The 23839-nt window shown below is 33.3% G+C and overlaps 1 protein-coding gene across 1 annotated transcript; it reads right to left on the reverse strand.

Annotated features, from left to right (window-relative positions):
- Positions 1-448: 448 nt before the first annotated feature.
- LOC105322599 (VPS10 domain-containing receptor SorCS1) lies at positions 449-23569 on the reverse strand. The gene is made up of 26 exons (XM_011421417.4): positions 23243-23569; positions 20975-21036; positions 20421-20520; positions 18915-19070; positions 17775-17845; positions 16041-16102; positions 15676-15794; positions 15288-15383; positions 14625-14801; positions 14060-14221; positions 10864-11043; positions 10117-10208; positions 8886-8993; positions 8360-8477; positions 7905-8032; positions 7582-7701; positions 6878-7049; positions 6252-6435; positions 5609-5745; positions 5360-5495; positions 4818-4930; positions 3789-3902; positions 3548-3659; positions 3252-3423; positions 2757-2929; positions 449-2456 (listed from the first exon to the last, which is right to left on the reverse strand). The coding sequence occupies exons 1-26, from the start codon at positions 23543-23545 to the stop codon at positions 2383-2385; spliced, it is 3441 nt and encodes a 1146-aa protein (XP_011419719.3). The 5' UTR covers positions 23546-23569; the 3' UTR covers positions 449-2382.
- Between the last annotated feature and the right edge of the window lie 270 nt (positions 23570-23839).

Genomic DNA, 23839 nt, shown 5'->3' on the forward strand with positions numbered 1-23839 from the left:
ATGTAAATGAACAGAGTTACAGATAAAATTATCTAAAACTTCAACAAAAAAGTGTCAACACATGTCATAGTTTTAAAATCAAATTTTAAATTTGTAAAAACAGAAGACATAAAATGATGCTTAATAATTCATCTTGAGACTCGCACCTCATTATTAAGTATTACAGCTGCACCAAGAATAGATCAGTGAGGTAGAGACAGCATGAAATAAAAAATGATTACAAAATATTTTTTATTACGAGTTTTCAAGAGTTTTCAAGAGTTTTCAATCAAAATACTTCTTATTTCAACCAGAGACATAAATAACATGTTATTTTGAACATTAATAAAATTGTTTTGTTTTGTCTCGATCTATATATATATTAATTAATGAAATAATCTTTCCTATAACTATTCCTTAAAGGAGGAAAAAAAGACACAGTTTATGTGTAAAAGTGGAATATTATAAGTATAGTTGAAATAATGCCTTATTTATTAAAACTTTTTTTTTTTGAATTTACATATGAAAAACTAAGATAAATATGTGTTAACTTGCAAAGCACAAAAAGTATAAACCACAGAGATATTCGCTCTTAAAAAATACAGTAAAGGCTTTTAACTTTGGCACAACGTTCCAAATTCAACTGGCAAATCTCCATATCAGCATGTTTTAATCATCATGTCATACAAAATGTTAAAAAAATGATTGCTGTCCAATAACACCAGGATGGCACATAATGATGTGATTATTACGTTATTTTCTTTCGCAAATTCTAAGCTTTTAAAGGAGGCTGGGTGGTCATAAAAATTATACATCAAATTTGCTTTAAACTTTTAAAATGATATTTTTTGTCGTATTTTTAAACTACATGTATTATCTATGGAAGAAAAAAATCAAAATATTCAGTTTCAAATTTAAACATATTCCCATATCTTTAAACAGAGCTCTTCATTCAAAGGAGTTATTTATAGCCTAAAAAATGGCCACAACCATCCAGCCCTCTTAAATACATGACCTTGAAATATAGAGATAAAGCAAATGCTATTCATAATAATTCCAAACAAAAATATAATTTATGTGAGACAACCAGTGAATGCAGTAGAGATCAGTTTTCATATTTTACATTGTAGTCATAAGTTTTAATAGAGATATATATCCAAAAGCAATTTTACCTTTGTACCTTTGACTTGCACATTTATCAATTTGAAACATTAAAAATTGTGTGCAATTTATATGAAATCATTTATAGTGAGATCAAATGGTCAAATTCTTTTTGTAAATAAAAATGAGAGCCAATATAAATATTAGAATGCCCGAAGTTGTGATATCAAATGGAAAAGCAATGTTTACACTCATCACACAGTAAGAGAACTTTTCAATTCTCTGTCCTTTTAAAAAAGGCTTAATAATGTGCACACACAACATAAAAATGCATAAAACTCGGAAAAGCATCATTCTATACATGTATAATTACCCTGGAAACAGGAGACAAAGATAAAAACAGAGAAAGCTAATGTAGCACTAAATATCAACTCAACAATACAGTGAAATGGACAGAATACAAAAAACAACAAACAAAATAAAAGTCAACAGAGATTCAAATCTATACAGAAAAAATGTCATGTAAACAACAGAGAATTTGTCTAAAACTACTCAGTTCTACTCTCACTAAACTGGTTGTCATATTGAGATTCTTTTCAAAAGTACTGAATACAGGGAAATATTTGCCCCAGTTTTACTTTTGCCCCTTTTGCCCTCGTTGTCAGTGGGCAATTTGAGACTGGGTGAGTTCCAATGTCTCAATTATCCCTCATTTAATTAACAGAACTTTGTTTGGGCGAATTCAAGACAGGGCAAAACCATCTGCAAGTGTAGAAGGGCGAAAATAACCCTGTAAAGAGTTTTTAATACAGAGGGTTCCGCTTAATCTGATAGTCAATTTGTCAGAGAAAAATGATCAAATTAACCGATAATTAGATTTACCGATTTAACGGGGCGAAAATAACCCTGTAAACAGTTTTTAATACATGTAGTAAGCATGCATTAATTACACAAATACAATCATTGTAATTGTAGGCACTTTTTCATTTAAAACAAAGAGAGTTTAACGACCATCTACTTCTAAGGCTATCAATTTTATGAGTAAAAGTAACAAGTCTTAAAACTATCATCCTCAAACAAATAAAAAACAAAATAAACTGTGACATCTAATTAAAAATAGATTTTTGATCATTCAACAAGCTGAACACGTTTCATTTTTAACAAAATGAAATAAAAAAAAATTGATCACATGCTTGATTCATGGGAATCGTAATTAATACATACATGTATGTAATGCCAACAAACAATTTATATCTGCATGACAAATATGATTTGAAAATAAAACACATGAACTAAGTACTGCTAGAATATAGATGATGTTTCGGGATTACTCATTGAACGACCATTGGTCATCATTACCAATGTAGGATGTCGACCTGAAAAAAAAAAGAATCCCATATTTTTGTTAATGAAATATAAAATTATCTTTTCAACAAGCAGTTGAACCTTGCTATCTCAAAATCCATAAGAAGGAGATAAAAATTCAAAGTATCTGAGGATTCAATTTGTTGAGGTAAAATTATTGTAAGAATAAGTAGTTCAGACTTCCAAATCACTTTTACATATTAATGGTATTCGAAAAATCAGTGTTTGAGATACTTCGTTAAGTTGTTTATTCAAATGAATGTATTGAGCTGCAGGCAAAGAGTCTATATAATACCTTTTGTAAAATTTACCTGTATTTATGACAATATTTGAGCTGCCATCTAAATTATCATTCCCATCTAAATATTCGTCGATGCCTTCAATAAAGTCATCGTCATCCATAAAATCCTCTTCGTCATCTGTCGTTGTTAGCTGTGACCGATTCATTATCAGAGAATAATTGTGATCTTTTTTCACTTTTTTCCTGCAAAATATAGAATGCATCTAATATACATATGTTTCATAAAAAGAGTACATGTATATGTTTATTCCAAAGCTTCATCATAAGTTGGTACCTTATTTATAGGTCTGAGTGGTGAGTAAGTGGGCTATACATATCAATTTCTTTACTTTTCTAGCACATTAATCACCTCAAGGATATAACAATACTCTTAGATTAAAGTAGATCACTGGGGGCAATTTCACACCATATTATTAAATAATTATCATTCTTCAAGCTCTTCACAGGTGGAGGTAGAAAAGACTGTAAAAATGGCTATGGCCCTTAGTCTCCTTAAAAATCTTACCTTCTGTATATAAAGATACTGATTCCTATAATAAGAAACACTGTAATTGTCGCCGACACCCCCACAATCACAGGAATGTTTGTGTTTATGGAAGTGGCTGTGTCCGCGGACTGGGGTGAAGAAGTGGGCGTCACTACATGTAATGGAATGGCACTTTGCGGTATTGGAACATCTGATTTTAAAACCAAAATACTGCTTTTAGTTTAAAAGATACTAAATGTGCACTGTTTTTAAATACTGTACAGAAAAAAAAACCAATGTCTGTTTCTTCTCGCTTTCAAGTGGTGTGTACTAACCTTGAGAATGTATGACTTTCATGCTGACAGCTTCTATAGTGTTTTCTGCATCTATTAACAATGTAAAGATAACTTCTCGACCATGAACTTTATCCTGAAGAATTGAAATAACCTACAGAAAAAAACAACATAGTTAGAGCCAATTTATTTCCGACCATCATATATGGACAGTTCTGTCACATATGATTTGTCATCTTATATGAAACCACGAGCATGTTGGAGTAATTTTTCCACCGCCTACCTGGGCTATGGACAGTCCTCTGGTTTCTGGGGGTAGAATTGTAACGTCCATAACTTGGGCTGTTGCATTGGAAGGAACAGTGACGATCAATCTAGTTGAGGGGATGTGCAAAATCTGAAGTGAAGGGAGAAAAGATGATTGGAGGTGTCCCATGTTAACTTCTCACATCAACCACAAACTGATATTTTTAAGGTTTAAAGCACAGACAGACATACAAAAAATCAATAGATCAATATCATGTAATCTCAAATAGATATTTGAAAGATATATAAAAGCAGTTGGATAAAAATCTAAAGGTATACATGAATCTAGCAAGCTGCTGATTTAGAAGAACTGAATAGTTTAACTAAAACAGTCTTTCGGAAGAATACTTCTTGCCGGAATTCAGGTACAAAATTTCTAAAAGAATTTTCTCATTTATTTAGTATAAACTTCAAAGGACTATGTGCGGTTTGGTCAAATATCTGCCCCCGATTTTAACCAATTTTTAAATAGTATCGTATAAAAATAAAATCTTCACAAATAATTGTATAGAGGATGCCTTTAACTTTAATCTTGATTTTAGTCATCATTGCTCATTTGCTGTTTATCTATGACGTCACCTAAATGACCTAATTCCCGCAAATTTGCAAACAAATTAAAATATTCTCATTTTTGCTCTATATTTTGCATTCGGAAGTATAGAGCGCAAGTCTGCTCAAGTGCGATTTTAACCTATATTTTTCGTCAGATAGATATACACATTATACTAAAAAATTGTACTTGAGCAAGCCTGCGCTCGATGTTTCCGAGTCGAAAAACCATCGGAAAACACTCATATTTTGCTACAAAACATCAATTTATCAAAATAATGCAATCTTCATGACGTCATTTTTATATTATGACGTCACTGTGGTGATAACCTTTTACACCTTTATTTCCAATATGGTTTTAAATATCTTTCACCTAATTTTTAAAGCTCTTTCTAAAACTTCGATTTTGGGGGCAAAAAATGCATAAAACCGCACATAGTCCTTTCTAAAGAGTTACCTTGGCAAGTTCAAGGGTCAGAAGGTCAGATGCCGCTGAGCGACTGAGAAATGTTGCTCTGTTTACCACTTGGAAGTTTTTGCTTAATTGAAGCTGGACTGTTGCAATTTGATCTGTCAAATACCAGAGGTAAAATCAGTATACATGTATCACCCACATATATTTTTTAATAATCTATCAATAGCAAACACTTTTTACTCTTTTATATATTACAGATCATTGTTATTGACAAACAAATAAATACCAAACATTAATACGAAACAAAGTTACATACATAAATATCAAACAGTATTTTGATGACATGAGATTAAGCAGTGCTTCATCGGCATATCAAATTAACATTCTCTACAAAACCTTAGTCTCACTCAAGTTAAATGGCCTTCTAAGTTTTATTCAGCACCACCACCCTTCCCAGCAACTTCCCTCCCCCCCCCCCCAACAACCGCCCTCCCCCCAGTAATGATTAAATAAAAAAATTTTACAATTTGAATTCAAGTGATTTTTATTGAAATTCACTGAGAAAAAGATGTGTGGACCATTACCATAGACATGTATGGTCTTCTCTCTGGTGATTGAACCCACAGAATTGACCGCCTCCACACTGATGGTGTACTCCCCGGTCTTGTTGTACAGGTGAGAGGTGGCGGAAATCCAGGTGAGATAAGGATCCTCCTTGTACTGAAAATATACACCTGATGTTGTATTGTCTTATAATGGTAGACAGTGGTAAAACAAAAATACCACCAAACACGTGTATAAAAAAAAAAAAGAGAGAGAGAGAGATCCATTACCTTGTCTCCAAACTTCCAGACATAGTGAACTTGGCCAAAGTCCATCAGGTGATCCCCAAACAGTGAGGCCCTCACCTGTGTGGGTTTCCCCACCTGGGCTCCCCAGGGGAGCTCCAAGTACACTGCTTTTAAGACATCTGTTAATAATTATAAAAATAATTAAAAGTTACAACCAACTCTTGAAAGCTGCAAAAAAAACCACAGAAAATTAAAATTTAGTGAACATGTGCATTAATTGGTAAAATCATTTGTAAACTTGGTTTAGGGTGGTATGGGATACCTCCATGCTGTGATGTACTATTTATCACAATAAAATCAAGTGTAATTTTATGAATAGTTTCTCTCCCAAAAGTGTCACCCAACAGTGTAGTGCAGTGTATTAGAAGATTCACAACAAAATTTCAGGTCTTGAGTTCAAATCCCATTGGGGATTTTAAAATGTTTGCCTTTCCAAAATTTCTTAAAACAATTTTTTTGGTCAAATATTGTAAAATTTAAAAATTCTAAACTGCAAGTATTTTTATATTAATGTACTTTAATCCACATTCATAATGACAGATGTCCCATGCCACCTTTATCTTATAGCAATTTTGATACCGGTAATTAAAAAATAATCCATACTTGGTTGAAGGATCTCCCTTACCCTCAATGTGTAGGGTGATGTAACAGGATGCCTGTCCCCCCGTGTTTGAGGCCGTGACTGTCACGTTGTACTTCCCTGCCTTGGTGTAGATGTGAGTGTTCTGGGTAGAGTTAGCTAGACCCTTCAGCGTAACCACACTACCATCTCCAAAGTCCCACTGGTAACTGGTCACAAACTCTGAACCCTAACCAACAGAACATCACATTTATATTTACGATAATTGGTCAATAGCTCTAACCCCTGACCTATTTTTGGAACAATTTATAGTGCCAGAAACACATCATCATGACAAAGTTATAAAAACATGTCTGTTGGACGAATGCAATTATTTACATGCCTCATCTTGTCCATCAGAGCAAAAAGTCACATCCATTCCAAGTGTGACATTGGAGTTATGTCCCTTGGCAGAGCAATGATGTAGTCTTTGAATGAACATAAGTTTATGTCACCATCTGATTTATCTTATAAGCATTACTTTGATTACATGTATCAAGATATTTTTAGAACTGTGATTGTAAATTTTGGAGCAACATATAAAATACAATTACTTCTAGACAAGACAATAGGTACTGTATATTTTTTTTTCAGAGACACTAACCTTGTCTTATTGTCTATATTGTACTCACCTGAGCTTGTGACAGTGTGAATGAGATCTTCTCCCCTGTGGAGAACGCTGCTTTGGACACACTGAGGCGGAGACCTGAAGGGGTGTGGACGGGACAAGTGGCTGTGATTGGTCGATATTTGTCTGAGTTCTCCACCCCTCCCACACAGTGGTCGGCCGCCACCTTTCTGTACCTGTCATCAAGAAATAATATTCTCTGGTAAAATTACAATAAGGTCTACTTTATACATGCATGTGAAAAACTTCATTTTTGCATACATATTACATGTATAAGATTTATGACTATTAGACATATTATAAAATAGTTCCGTAGAAAAATTCATGAATTTGTCATATTTTTTTTATCAGAATTTTCTCTTTACATATTATCAGTGACAAAAATACAATTACACTCACTCTAGAATATGATAATGGAAAACCAAAGTATATTATCTAAATTAGCATATACGGTATGTACAATCAAAGACTCGAAAATAACTCAATTGGACAAACAGTTATTCAGTTTATGAATTTCTCATAAAAATTGAAAAATCAGAATTAAACTATACACAAAAACTATACACAAAAATCTTGTAATTAAAATTTGTTTGGAGTAATGCAATGGACAGCTTTAACATAACTTTTTTAAAACCTTGTCATAAGAATTCATACTAAACAGTAATTCTGTGTCTCCATTTTTTTATGACCTCTTTCTTCCATTCTTACCCCTGAGTTTTGTTGTATGTGTGTCCACCTTTACAGTTCTGTTTAATCAGGTTTTCATCGAACCAGTCTGCTCTGGTACAAATTTTATTCCTTGCATCAGTGAGTTCAAATCCATAGTCACTACAGTCAAAATACAAATCAAGTTTAAAATTTGAAATACTTGCTGAAATTCTGACACTGCATCAAAATGGAAATATTACAGTAAAAAATATACATGTTTTTAAACATCAAAATATTCATATTCATAAAATCTACTGAGCATCAGTTAAAGCCTAGTCCACTTTAAGTGATGTATGGCTAATCATGGGATGGCCGTTACTTACCACTCATAGTCTTCATCTGAACACAAGCATGTGGAGGAGATAGAAGGCCGCTCATAATCCCTCCCGTTGTAACACTTTGCATCCCACTTCCTCCGATGATACATCATTTTTCTCCCCAAAAGACATCCCTGAGACAAAGAGAGAATTTCACCGCTTTTTGTTATTTCAGTGAAACATTTAATGCTTTTAATGATAAATGGTAAAGTTGTATGCATGTTAAACTGTTTCACATATCTTGATTTGTACTGTCAACATTTTTTATTTAGCGTGTACAATATTTGATGGAATATGATTTTCCAACAAGTTAGCGTGAATTTGATTTCTGAATGTGCCTATTTATCTACTTATATATTTTACTTTGGTGATATACTTGATTTGGCAGACACCGTTCTCGCCAAAAATTCTCAATAGAATACACAGCCAATCGTAACACATCTACAGTATTTCTTTGCTACCTTTTCAAAGACAGTCCAGTTTTCGTAATCATTGTCAGAGCACTTCTGAGGGAGAACATCAGTGAAGTTTATCTGCACTATCTGTCTGTTCCCTGCCTCACTAAGACGCCCATACACACTGAAACAAGGAACACAGCAACCAATGTTAAGAATTGTCTGTTTACTGTAAATTCCTTATATTACGCGAGTACTTAATTCCCCGATCCCGCTGTTTTGTATCAAATGGCAAGAATATAAAATCGCGAACGCGGAACATTCATCCATATTTCTTATAGCTATCAACTCTCAAAAAATAATTGCGAGGTTTTAAAATCCGCGAGGGATGCTTCTTGCGATTTTACGCGGATATAAATTCCTCGCGTTTAATTAGGAATTTACAGTACTCGTTTTACCAAGGTCTCAAAATATAGCGCTGACATGCTGTTAAAAATTGTTCTAATGCAAATTTTTTTAACAGCTTATCCCACAAAATCAAATTAGAGAAGAGAGATATATTCCTGAAGGGCAATGGTAGGTCAATATTTACCTGACCATTAGTGTGTTAATGCCAGGTTCATTCAGTACGCCATCAGCAATCATAGGCTTGTCTGTGAACATGTGAGAAAACCAGGTAGAACCCTCATCTGTGGAATAACTAGGGAAAAGCAATCAATCGTTAATTAGCTGTCAACAACAAAGTAATCAGTTGTTTATTAACCATGTTAAAGCAATTAATTGTTAATTAACTGTCTATGTAAAGGCAACCAAATCTAATTTATCTAATGTAATAGTCTCTTCATCTAGGTCATGTGGGTGTTTCAACTGTATGAAATAATTTGATTTAAATATCATTAAAATCTTATGTGTATATTGTGACCTTATTTGTCCCTAATGATTAGAAGCACAATATAACATTCAGTAAACAGTTTGTGTCTAATTGTCTATTCACTAAATTAAATGTAATTAAGAAAATGCTCTCTGTTCAAATGGTTCAAAAGGTAATTGGACTCATTGTCTGCTAACAGAACAATCAACATTGGAAAGTGTTAAAAACCACTGAAAACTCCGAAAATGTTTTTAATTTGATGCAATAAAACACAGAGGGTCTAGGCTTGTTATTATCTGTTGTTTTTTTAAATACTTTTATGCAGTCTTAATCATAAACAGCAAATTGCATTACAGATGTATTAATCAGCAAAGTACATTCAATTAATCACAATTAGTCTGATTGATACTGGTACTTGAGAGGCTTAGCGTTTGTATGTGTACACCTGCGGGTACACGTGGAGCTACATGAACAAGTTATGTTTATGTTAGCAAGTACTTGTACTCCCACTGTTCTTGAAATGATTCTATAACTTAGATGAAACCAGATGCACATTCATTCTCAATTTATCCTCTCCTGTACTTAAATTGTCGTTTGATATACACTATACCTAGGTGCTTGTAAGGGAGATATTATACTTAAGCTTTCTATTTATGAATAAATTTAATTCTGGTTGTAAATTTGTATAACCTGGTTTGCATTAATGCACAATGCATTAACTTCAAAAACATCCTAATCCACTTGATGTTATGTTTGAATTTTGAACAGATTAATATCATTTATAATTAAAGTAAAATGCATTCAATTTGGGCAGTAAATTACAGAAAATTAAAATATAAGGAATCCGTTTTGTGGATTATAAAGCGTAAAACTGCACCAACCCAGGTTATACTCGTATAATTTCTTAATTCTTTGTTCATTTCATAATTAAATTTCTAAATCTTTCACTCACTACACAGTGTTGGTCATGTTGTCTTGTAGAATGGCCGTAATTATTCCTCCTTGATCCAATATGTTGAGATGATAATACCCTGCAAAAGGTGCCTAAAAGAAGAGAAATACATAATTATATAAAGCTACAAAAAATCCTGCCAATTTGGACATCTTTCTTCATAAAATATCAGATGTTGAAGGTGACCAGACAAAACACATTGCACAAACTTGCATTGCATTATATTGATGTCAATTTGACATATAGGATAGCGATGATTCTTTGATCAAGATATTCTGAATCAATTGAAATAGAAAGACAAGTTAAGAAACAGGTCAAAGGCCCATTCTTCTCATTAACAAAATGTCACACTGTAGATGTATGTCATCTGCTGCTCCATTACCAATACATAAAACAGGGAACCTTGTTATACAGTGCAAATTCTACGTGGAATTACATGTATGTGATTTCATATCTATAAACCAGCAGATTTAACACAGCCCTGAGAATTTATTATAAGTTGTCAACGGCATTACACTGAGAGTATCCTGTATTGCAAGCTACGAAACACATGTTCAACAAGCCCGATTCCATAATATCTATTGGAAATAAAATTAACAAATGAAATCCCATAATGCAATATTTGCGTACCCAATACCCTGTATTGAAAATTAGTATAGTGCATTGACCAATGAAATCACAGAACACAATATCTGCGTATTCTTTTAGGATATTAAACATCTCTGCTGTAATACATGTTGTACACACCTGTTTCCAAGAGATCCCGCCGTCCCTGCTGATGAAGACCCTTGCCTGTACCCCATTGTACAGACTCTCACCCACCCTGCCGTGGGCCAGGATCAGTCCTGGGGTCTCAGGCTTTGACACTATTCCAGGGATGTCAAACTTATTTTTGCTGTATGTCTGGTGAAGATTCAAAGTACACTTCTGCAAGAAACAAACATCATTTTCATTTTTACTTTGTACATAGGAGAAATTGTTTTATTCAGTAATAACAACAAAATACTAAGAAAAGGAAAATATCAATGTTTGATAATTTAGGGTAATAACTGTATTGGTAAGGGCAAAATTGTTTTAGGTTTTTGTAGGTACCCCTAACCAACTTAAAATCCTCATAAATAAATATAGACACAGTTTTAACAAAATATAAATCACAAAAATTACATCTCAACATTTGTAAAAAAAAAAAAAAAAACTAGAACTGTCCTAATGGGACTAATACCCCCGCTAGGCTAATTTCAAATGGGACAAATAATTGAATTGAATAATAATTAAGGTTTGGAACACATACAAAAAAAATTTCTAGAATTGTAAAAAAAATAGTTAACAAAGAAAAATTAAAATCAAAATTGTCAGAATTTCACTGTAAATACATATCTATAACAGTAATACATTTACAAATGTATGTATTTGATGATATATTTTTTTAATTTAATTGATTTAAAGAAAAACCAACAAAATGACAATAACCCCTCCCTTTGCAGTGAATAGAAATACCGGTAGCCAAGCAATGCTCTTCTGTTGATAAAACTTTCAATATCTTTCTAATAAGAGTCTTGACAGATGCAATTAGTTGTTTCAAATTTTCCTCACTTTCTCCTATGGCACAATTGAACTCCATATCAGAAAATTGATCCCATAGGACTATGATTTTCTTTGATGAGCTTGTTTAATTTAATAAACTCCCAAAACTTTACCATAATTACCATACTATGTAAAAATATGTAAAAAAGAAAATTTAATATTACAAACAGTTTTAAAATTGCCAAAACACTACAATCATATCAGTAATTTTGAATTTCATTTAAATTAATGCCCAATAGGGTCACTTCATCAAATTACTTGACAAATAAATTTAAACAACCTCTAAAAATAGTTTAACTTCTTTATTAATAATTATATTATTTATTTCCTTATAATGATAGACCTTTTGGTTTACATGAAACAGTTTTAAAATAGCCCCAAAACCATCACCCATTTTACAGATTATCAATTTCCCCTAAACACATGCTCCATCTGAACCATGGCTCAGATAATGGCTCCCTTAGGACAAATGAATTCAGCCACACTTGTCTTTGATGTTCTCATTAGCTCCTAAGAATTTATCATTGACAAACAAAAACTTTGCATTGTCAGTGGATAGAATACTTAGGCCAGCATTTTTTTATTTTTAGATTTACGAAATATTTTTCAAATTATTTGGTTAGGAGGAGAGAAAAAAAATAAAAATAAAATTGAAAAATTTGTCCGTCGAGAAAAAAAATAAAAATAAAACAATTTTTCAACAATGTTTTTTTTTTTTTTTTTTTAAATAAGAACACATGTCCAGGAGCTGCCATTTTTTAAATATATAAGTAATTTTGGTTGTTGATGATGTTCTTATCATAACATATTCTATCCATGGGCACTGAAAATTTGTGTTAATATATTGTATATGCATGTATAAAAACGAAGGGTTTTCTTTATATATATATATATACAAGTACATACTGTACATATACATAAGACAAAAAAAATGAAGGGAGTTTTCACTTCTTCCTTGCAGAAAAATAGGAGGAAGTTTGAGAAATCATTTATTTGATTAAGTTAACAATGCTATTCACAAATTCGAAATTTAAAATATTATTACTGAAAATAAATTGGATTAGAAGCATGTTCATAAATGTCAGTAAAAAATCAAACAAGTTTTTTATTTAAAAAAGACGAACTAATTTTTAAAATTTTATTTATTTATGTAATTATACATTTAATAAAGGAAATGTTTCGTTATTTTGTTAGCCTAATGACAAATAAAATCATTCTTTTTCCTTCAGTCTTAAGACTCCTGTGTTCAGTGTGTTTAGGGTTATTAGTCCAACCCTATGACCCACTTACAACCGTTATGTAGAGGATCTATTTCCAAACGGTTAAATTATGATTAATTTAGAATTTATTTTGCAAAAATGTTTTTTAAAGAAGTAACTTATCATTTTCTTGCCAATGTGGTTTTTTTTAAATTTACGGAATTGTGATAGAAAAGGACTTCAACTTCTCTTTCTTGAGGAAATTCTGGCTACGTTGCCGATCACAAAACTTAATAGGGTCGTAAATTGTAGGGTTGGACGAAAGCAAACAGGCGTAGGCCCTATGGTGGTTTTTTGTGACTTCTAGTGCCTGTGACTTGATCGGAAAGAACTTGGTCTTTTTAATCAATGCATGAACAACAATAATTCAGACTATTCATACGGGATTGCATCAACATTTATTTTTATTTTTACCAGAAAGAAAATTTCGGGTCGGAGGAAAAAATAAAATTAATAGCTAGTTCAGGTCCTTTTATTTTTATTTGAATTTTTTAAAAAGTAGGGTCGGCGGGTTTGTAAATCGAAATTTCAAAAAATGCTGGCCTAATATAAAAAATAATTTTTTTTAATTAATTAAGACGTAAAGACAAAAAACTCCATCTGGATGTATTTATATAAATATATTTTAGAGTGTTTTCTATTAATTAATAAAATCTGTAAGGATTACCTCCCTTACTTTTCAACATTAGTGTACAATATATAGAATAAGGAAAATGAAAACTGTCATAAAATCATTAAATCTTGTCTAATCTTAAAAAAAATTGCAGGTGCACATCTTCAGATGGTGTTCAACATATGTACAAATTTTCAAACTGTTTCATGCAGTAATAAAAAATTCTATAGGGGGGACAAAGTTGCGTCTACAGACAGACGGACAGACGGACAGACAGACAGACGGACAGACGGACGGACAGACAGACGGACAGGGTGAAACCAATATACCCCCCTAAACTTCGTTTGCGGGGGTATAATGAGAATCCAAAGAGCCCTCCCCCAACAGATTTGAATGGTACCAAGACTCAAGTGGTTCATAAATTTGATACCATATACCGGGTATGTGTTAATGCTTAACCTTATTTGCTGTTATTTCTTAAACTTACCTGCGCATCTTTACATCCAGACTTCAGTTCTTCTGGTGGCTCCAGAAGTCTCCAGTTACCCCCCTTATCAAAGGTAATAAACGTCCTTTCCGAGACTTGGTTCCCCATTGGATCTGGTACATCATACTGATTACAGATGTAGGTCCCTGGGATACCTTTAACCTGGTCAGAAAACAATATGCATCTAAGTCTAGAGTTTATTGATTTGACATGTCTCAATCTATTTTTGTGAAGGATATTTTTACAAAAGTTCTTTCAATACGATGATCATTTTTTGAAGTCAGTTTTTTTTCCTCTGCAAAAATAACCAATAAGGCCCCCTGAAGTTGTTTGATTTCCAGAAGTTTAATGTCTCACCAATGTTTACTTAATGTATGAACATGCGTAATCATTAGATTAAAAAGTTTAATGTCTCACCAATGTTTACTTAATGTATGAACATGCGTAATCATTAGATTAAACTCTCTGCACTCCTCAACCGTCGGCGAGTTCATGTCATGTCAAGCTGTTCAAACTAAATCTGATGGCAAAATCATTAAAATAAATCTCCATGTTTCTAACCTACCTCATGCAGATCAATATCCAGCTGAAACCACCCACTCTCCTGGTCACTGACAATATTCTCCAGGGTGGGGACGTAGAATTGACCGGTGGGGTCAGACAGGTAAAGGGTGACCAGGTTCTCTTCGTGGTCTGCAGCCACGAACACCTGGTTCTGATGGGCATTCACTATTAGGAAATCCTAAATTAAGAAAAGTTCAAGACGGTACTTTTTCTGGCATCAACCAAGAATGAACTTTATTTTAAATAGGTTTGAAAAAAATTTATGCACAGAGACAGAGAAATCGTGTTTGGAAATAGCTAGCTAGGAATAGGGAGAGAAAAGGCATTAAAGAAGTACAAATTCAGGTAGAAATGAAAAAAAATTGTGGTGATCAGGGGAAGAGAACAAACTAGAGCAAGTATTAAAAGAACAAAAACTGGAGGATGTTGAAAAAGATGTGAAAATTCAACACACCCAAATTAAGGAGTAGAGAAATATTATGGATTTGCATTTACCGGTAATATAGACACATGGATCTAAACAAATTCTAAGGGATTAGCTTAAGGACCATGATTTTTGGGAATTGTTCTTGTGTATTGTTTAGAGAGGATAGTAATTTATCAATTATTTGTGGTCCCTTTGTAGCAGTGTATGACAAGACATGTAGTTCTGTAGGGTCCTTACCCGTGGATGTACATTCAGGGGGAAGTAGGCTCTCCTGAATGGGCCCCTCTTATAGGACACATACAGCTCAGGGTTGTGGTCTCCAGGCTTGGTTTTCTGAAAAATCGGTACACCGAGGTCAAACAAGTACAAACTCTATGCAGATGAAACACAGCGGGAAAATAATTTGCAGACACTAATGACAGACATTTTTGGAAACTAAATTCTCACTCTGTGTGTTCTTTCTTATGAATAAAGCAATTTTTGGAACCATTAATTAACAAATATTCAATTTTGTTTCAGCTATACATAATTTGCTGGATAGATATTAATTAGGTCAGCATATTGGTTTCTATATATACATTAGGCCTAATATACTTGTATATAAATTAGCCACATACTAATGTACCTTGATAAAGATATATTCATTTTGAACTGACAAAGAAAATGGATCAATGGTTCCTATGCTCTTGTCCATCGTGACATCTGTGCAGGCTGGTGCAATGCAGGCTTTGTATTCAGAAAATGCTGGAGGTGAAAAGAAGATATACACGATATTTCCCTTGATCAATACACAGGTCGTGTATCTTTTCGATGTCATTTGATGACGTTTTGCAAATTTCAAACACTTGACATTTTTTTTTCCATCTTTGATGCATAATTTTTCCTTTTTTTTTGGTACAATGAGTTTGGAATGTTGATAAACTCCAGTGCTTAGTAGAGAAAATAAACTTTTGCAACTAGACTACTGTTTGCACATGTATCATTCATTACCAAGATAATCTGTGATTTCCATGTGGACTGTAAATTTATTCTGGTCCTCATTCTCTGTAGCCCTGAAAAACACACAGAGCATATTCTACAATACAGCAGAAGACACCAAACTGACTAATAGAAACGTACTTTTGCTCACTAATAAAGTAATGCAAAAATTTTGATTTATCTCTCAGCCAGCAAGCTAGATGTATATATTAAAAGTCACTGCTAAAGACTGTCTGTCAGAGAATAAGTGAACACTGTGGGAGATCAAAGTAACTTGGCCCTGGGGCTAATATATCACATGGGGGGCCCAGAGTCACCTACTGAAATTCTGAATACATTATGAAAATCTTCTACCAGATGTTTCATTTCAAGACGGTACGTGGCTTATTACGTTTCTTAAAATGCATGCTATACTAATGCTCCTTGATTTAGAGTACAAGTAAGATAATAAGTCTCTGCTTCTCCATGACTAAATAAACAGCCTAGTCTTACTATTACTTTTACATATTTAAAGATTTGGCACCCCCACCACCTTCTCCCCCCCCCCCTCCCCCTCCATTTTTTTTTGACAATTGACCCATTTAATGACTTTTCTTTAGAACATATTGATTTATTGCTATTCCATCAAAAGTACATGAATAACATTACAATTATAAATAACATATAGAGATCTATTATCTTCTTGCAATAACACAAAGAATTTCTTGAAGATTCTTTCGGAAATAACACATAGAAGTTCTTGAAAATTCTTCCAGAACTAACACAATGGAGTTCTTGAAGATGCAGTAGTCTTACACTAATCAGTTGATAAAATGTACAGGAGTTTGCCTTAAAGCCATTGTTTGGGATCAGCTTATTGTATTCTACCCTTTTGAACAGAGGATTGTTCTGGTTTTGGGTTGCAATGATAATTACTGGTAGAAATAAGAAGATTTTTTTTAGGCGCAGGATGTTATGTGTTTGCTGGGGCGACATTGAATCGACAGAAATAGACAGAATTAGTGTATTACCATGTTGTGTCCACTTTAGGATCAGACACCGTGATTAGTACACACATGTAGGGGGATCTGACAGATGACCTTGTGTGGTGCCGACTGATACAGGTAGGGACTTTAAAAGGACAAGGGATGGCCAGATGTCGTAATTATCTCAAGGAAACAATTATTACGTTCATCGGATGTAAGAATACAATGAAGTAAATAAAGTCTGTCATAAAACCTACTGACGTAAAAACATATTATCACCTCTGAGATATAAGATCCAAGTCAACAAGACTATTTACGACAAAATTCACATATATACGTTGAAAAAAAATACTTTAAAATATTCAATTATCCGGAGACATGTATCCTTCTCATTAATGTATCATGTGATAATTCATTATAGTCTCCAAGTAATGCATGATATTTACCAGCAAACAGAATCAACAATAAAGATAAAGAAGGAAAGATGACGCTTCATTCAACCATTTGTGAAAATCTGTATTCAGCTTCATATCCATATCAATTTGCATTGTCTATAAAAGGTTTTTTTTTTTTTTGCTCAACACACAATGAAAAGCAGATTTAAACTCTATTCATGCTATTCTTTGCATGTCCAATTATTTTACAAGTGAATAGCGAATATCAGGTGATGTGGGAGCCAAAGTATAAACAAGTCAACTAATGTTAGAGTATATCTGGGTAATTGGATGAATACATTAACTTATTTTAATTATTGATTTGGCGCATGTCTCCCCGAACTTACCAGAAGAAGTTTTGCATCACATGTTCATGAAGAAGGGTCCAGTTCCTACCATAGTTACTACTGACAAACAACTGAAAAAGACAGAGAGAGCATCTCAATTCAAATGCTTATTAAATCAAACGGCATGAATTTTATTGCATGTACATGTAGGTATACTGTAGATTCCTAATTAAATGCGAGGAATAAACTTTTGCATAAAATCTAACTTACATTTTTCAGACAGTTTTGAAGCTTAGGAAATCAAAACAAAAAAATGGTGGTGCGATTTTATATTCTTACGATTTGATACAAAACAGCGGAATCGCATATTTAAGTATGCGCGTAAAATAAGGAATTAACAGTATCTAAAAATTCATTTTGTACTTTTGTTTTATGTACCTAACTTTTTTTTCAGCTAGGGAGCTTCATCTTTCAAAACCACAGGCAAAGTACATGTATTCACAATAGGTTATTTCCTTTTAGGTTTTTTTTTTTTTTTAAGGTTGAAAAACTGATACTGAACCATATGCTGAATCAGCGACATTTTTTCATTGGTGTTACAAAGGGTACATAAGAATTTTATTTTAGACCAGACAGAAATACAGACTGCTGACTCCTGGGGCATCAACCCATCTCCCCGGGGACTGAACTTGCCCTGAACCAAGAAGAAACATGCCATCTTTATACTCGGTGACATGAAGCTATTGTTGAGACGAAAGTGACAAGCGAAGGCAATGTTATGCAATGTCAGCAATTCTATTCAATGACAAGCACAGTCATTTACTCTCAGCACGACAACGTTGTAGAAAAAAAATATGAATTACGAAACAAAAACTTTCAAATAATAATAATAATTTCAAGATGGGATCATGCATCTGAACAGTTTCTGTCTGGATTTCCCATGAACATCCCATTAACACAAACCAAAAAATAATGTATCCTGTAGTTTATCACTCCATGTCAGCATCGACAAGGTCTTTTTTATTTTTTTCATTTTTGTGCCATTTTTCTCAAATTATCATCACAAGCAGGCAATAAACAGTCACAAGAATAGAATTATTTTCTAGGACCAAATAATTCCTGCATCAAAATAGCTACCATCTTCTTCAATTTTCACCATAAAGTTTTCCAAGAATAGAAGATCAATTTCTTAACACTTACCTGCATGTCGAAGAGTGAGAAACCCAGAATCCAGCCGGGCTCTGAGGGGTGGAGTACCAAGGTGTCTGGGGGGAAGGGAATGTCAATCCTACTCCAGGTCAAGCCCTCATCAGAAGACAAATATAGACGCTTATTGGTGCAATCCGTTAAAATCACCTGGAAAAAAAAAATGAAAACCAATTCTGAAATTTTTCATTTCCTCTTTCACAATGACTTCAGCAACATAAAGATGATTGTTTCAAAAGTTTCAGACATATGATAAATCAGTAGAGTATGTTTAGGGAGGATGGGGTGTACAGGAATTATTATACTTGGAGAATTTTTTTTTTTCAAATTTTTTAACTTCTTTGTCAAAATGTCAAAAACTAAAGTGACCCTGACCTTGACCCTAAAGATATTTTTACTTTGACCCTGCTGGATCTTTATAAGATACGATATTATCATATTGTCAGTTGAATCATTTTGAAGTCAAGGTCATTGTTAAGAAGCCAGTTCTGACCAGACAAGCAGTGCATGCATGACCAGAGAGACAACTCTAGTACCCATATAAAGGGGGACCCTATAATCAATGGGCCATAAAAAAATTTTCTTTTTATCTATATAAACAGACAGTTCAGTGACCAGGCTAACCTTGGAAAACCTGGGTTTGGTACAGATCCAGGTTTCTCTGGAGAGAGACCAAGTTCAACACTGACCACGGAAGAACCCCCGAGGTCATTCTACAGGTTGTTGTGATAACATTCTATTATAACACAGATTTTCATTAAGATACTGCATATCTTAGGAATGTTTACTGTATAAGTAGCCAAAGAATAACAGTAAACACATTCTCCCTCTCTCTCTCTCTCTCTCTCTCTCTCTCTCTCTCTCTCAATGCATCAATTCAGCATGGTAGCAAGGTTTACTGGCCAATGTTGTATACATGTATTCATTAAGCTCAAAAAAACCTAAGTAAACATGTATGTGCCAGTTTAATATCCACACTTAAAACCCAAACACCTTTTTACCAATTTGGGTTAAAATATTTATTTTCGGTCCTTTTCATTTGCATAAATGTGTATTGCAAAAATGAGATGAATGGAAATTGTATTTGTTTGTGTGTCATAAGGATTGTAAAGTTTTAGAAACTTTAATCTTTTAAAAAATCCCATGCATTGAAATAGATTGACCTATAATATATAACAGATTGGTGTTTTTTTTTTGGTCTCTTTTAAGAATCTGATATACGGTACTTTGCAACATATCTGCACAATTAATTCATCCCTATCCCCACCCTTTAACCCGACCAAGATATCATGCAGTTGCTCATTCTAAAGTGCAGCAGACTCAAAGTTGACCCCCACCCCCAGCTTACAATCAGGTGCTCTCTCTCTCTCTCTCTCTCTCTCTCTCTCTCTCTCTCTCTCTCTCTCTCTCTCTCTCTCTCTCTCTCTCTCTCTCTCTCTCTCCCCCCTTGAACCTACTTCTTTTCAGTATCAAATATTTTGTAGGTTTTCTTCAAAATACCTTTTTCTGTCCTGGTTGAGTTGTTGATTTATAAACCATTTCAAGAACAGCGTCAGAATCAAAAGCAATCTTTTTAAACGTCTTGCCATAATCTGATGACCTTTAAAAGAGAAATAATTATTTCTAAAATATAAAACAAGCAAGAGTACACTATTGCATCATGCTGCCAACAGGAAATGTTTTCCTGTGGTATTAGACCATGCAACGTGATTGCATCTTATAGAATAAACCAACAAAATCTTCAAGTTTATATATTTTGTTATTCTTTGAAAACTATCATGGCTTAGAAATCCAAAAATATCAACCATTAAAAATTCCTTTTGACAGACATCTATATGCATATTTATTTAATGTTCTCTAATACACACATACTAGACGAGAGGTGTGTTGATATTTTGAGTCTGTCCATTGTTCAACAGAGCACCAAATGACCGTGAATATTTATTTATATACCAGTATATAGTTAATGCTTAGTATCTGCTGTAAAGCATGTGTTTTGTTGATAGGTATAACATATATTTCATAAATAAAAATATAAACCTAATTTTATTTACCTCCAAAATGTACTGTCCAACACACGATAAGCCTGCGACTCTCTGGTTAAAACAAACAACACCTGCTCCAACAAAAATAAACACAATATTAATAATAACAAAAACATAATTCATTGATGGACTTCCCCCAAATCAACCTTAATTGTTACATAAGGTATGAAAATTGTAAATCATCAACGAATTACGTATGTATAATGATAGATGTAATTAATGAACAGGTGTGGCAAGGTAGAAGAAAAACCGATTGATTGTTACAGATAAAAAAAAATTTATGAAACACTTTGACATGCAATTTTTCAGAGGATTATCCATTACATTCATTGATATTTAATCATATGCTGAAAAAACTTATCTAGGATTTTGAAAACCAACACCCTACATCTCAACTCTTTAAAACATTAAAATGTCACTTGTTTATCTAGATTGTGTGTACCGCATATGATTTTTTCTCTCTCTTTCTCTCTCTCCAAAAAAAATCATTATATGATTTCATATGAGTGTTTACAGATTTATTAAATGAGATTTATGATTGAATAAAATTTTCAGGAGCTCAATTTAGATGTCTCTGGTTTGAAGTAAGTGATTTTCAGCAAAATCTGACAGACTTCGATAAAAAAATCTTCTTGTATTACCAGTTTTATCAAGATGATGTGATTTTGGGGCTTCTATCTTCACGCACCTTTGCAGAATTTTTTTTTTAATTCCACTTACAATTTTTTAAAAGCTTAAATTCTTTTCATTATGAAGCATAATTAGAATAACAGTAGAGAAAATACCATTTAATACAAATTCAATACAACAGACTGTTTTCATAATTAGTTTTTTAAATATTTAAACTTTGTAATCACATTTAAATGCATAGCCTTATTTGAACTTTGACCTTAGACGTATGTACCAAATAAATCTCGATGGAAAATTTCCAACAAATTAAGAGAGCGGCAGACCAAGACATATCCTAGATTATATCCCTCGGAATGACGCGGTAATGTTTTGTCCATGAACTAATGAGATAAACATGCAGTCTTGCCAATAATCTGCCAATACCGGACTCCAACAAAGACTAGTTAAGTATGAAATATACAGCTTTACATAAAACATGTCCACGTAATGTTTACATTCCTAATCCATGGGGCAGAAAGCACATGAAGTTTTATTGTTTAGTAATGCGGAGCTTATAATAAAAGTTACATTCCAAAATAATATGTGTGTGTTTTCAATCATTTATGTACCATTGCAACAATGATTAGCCCAGGGTAGGGGATCCAGAGTATATACTCCTAAAATTAGCTAACAATCATGATCATTATGGAGAAAAAAAATGAAGAATTTCAGTTTGTAATTTTGGACATTGACAATGAGTTCCATAAGTGAAAATTTCAGAATTTTCCCCTGAATTAAAAAAAAAAATTCCAGTATGAGGTCAAATAGATACTTGTAATCAAGTTTCTCAGAGTCTGAATATCTAAATGAAATGTTTTGCTATATTGTAGTTAAATCTAATTGTAAACCACATGTAGGTAACTTTTGGTATGCTGAAAAATGTCAGTAACTTTTTTTTTTTTTTGCTGAGAGGGACCCATTGCATCAGAGCAGGTGGCCTTGAAACGCTGTACAAAATGTTCTGCCGAGGTTGGACCGTGAGTTATATACATGGATTAAACTGTTCTCATTATGGTGCTGTCACATGATTAACTTTTTCTCGTTGTTTTGTTTCTGAGATACTTTAATTTCATGTTCATTCTAATTAGTGCGGTTAAGTTACAACTGTACACCATACATGATACACATAAACAAATTAATCACAAATAAAGTTGCTGAGTGTTTTACAAGTACATATGATCAGATTTTACTGTCCTAGAAACCCACAATGGAACATGTTTGTTTTTTTTCAAATTTTACATTTTTTGGATTTTATTCGGTGACCGAAATTCCAGCTCATAAAAAAAAAATTATGATGATTAGCTGTTATGCACATTACTTTATAATGATTTGCAGATGTTTTAAAAATTATCAAAGTGCCGACGGAAAATTACACATGGTATGAATAAAGTAATACTGTACTTCACACCGAGGGTTCTAACTACACATACATACTTATCAGCTTAAATTCCGTTTAAATAAATCAGCATGCCATTACACAACGCCACACGTGCGCACACTCTACGGCCCAATCTCTTTTGTTTACATACCAATCCCATTCTAAAAACAAACCTTCCACGTGCATTGATTTAGTAAAAAAATCGCAGAAACATAGGTAATTATACTTACATCACTTCCATCGCCGAACCAGTGCACTACGGCTTGTGTATGGTTTGTATTGGGGATTACAAATGTATTGCTGCTTACGTGGTGTTCCATGCCGCTGTCAGTAGTAATGTTAGAACCACTGCTTGTTTCGCGTTTGAACCGCATTAAATGGTCATTTTGGTGAACGACATTTTTAAATTCTAATTTCACAACACTTGGGTCATCGTTTCCCCACCGGTAGAATTTTCCTTCTGTTGGGTGTATCGATAAAATTAACAAAACATGCACCCATACCGCAAAAGCTGCTGTGTTTACGTCCTCCATAGCAGATACTACCGTTTCGCGGTAATCATTCGCAAGCCATTTCATTGGTTATGATTGATATGTAAATTACTCACGTGGCCACAATTGCATCATTGCCTTTTCATTCATAACATGAGTTGAGGTACTAATGGGGGAACCTTTACCCAAACATGTAACGTGAAATTGCTAGACATTCCGAAATAAATTCTGTAGATAAGTTGTGAAAACTTTCTTAGATACAATAAAACTTTTATATCGAAATTAGTGTTGCAATCTGAGTCACGTTAATAAAAAGCAGCACTTGTGCCAAAACCT

Source organism: Magallana gigas, chromosome 8, assembly GCF_963853765.1.
Source record: "Magallana gigas chromosome 8, xbMagGiga1.1, whole genome shotgun sequence".
NCBI classification, from domain to species: Eukaryota; Metazoa; Mollusca; class Bivalvia; order Ostreida; family Ostreidae; genus Magallana; species Magallana gigas.

Bases quoted from the DNA above. Each gene is read 5' to 3' on its own strand.
- LOC105322599 (XM_011421417.4), bottom strand. From the start codon at position 23,545: ATGGAGGACGTAAACACAGCAGCTTTTGCGGTATGGGTGCATGTTTTG. The intron at 21,037-23,242 runs GTAAGTATAATT...TTGTTGGAGCAG, and splicing joins GGTTCGGCGATGGAAGTGAT to GTGTTGTTTGTTTTAACCAG. The intron at 7,702-7,904 runs GTAAGTAACGGC...TTTTGACTGTAG, and splicing joins TCAGATGAAGACTATGAGTG to TGACTATGGATTTGAACTCA.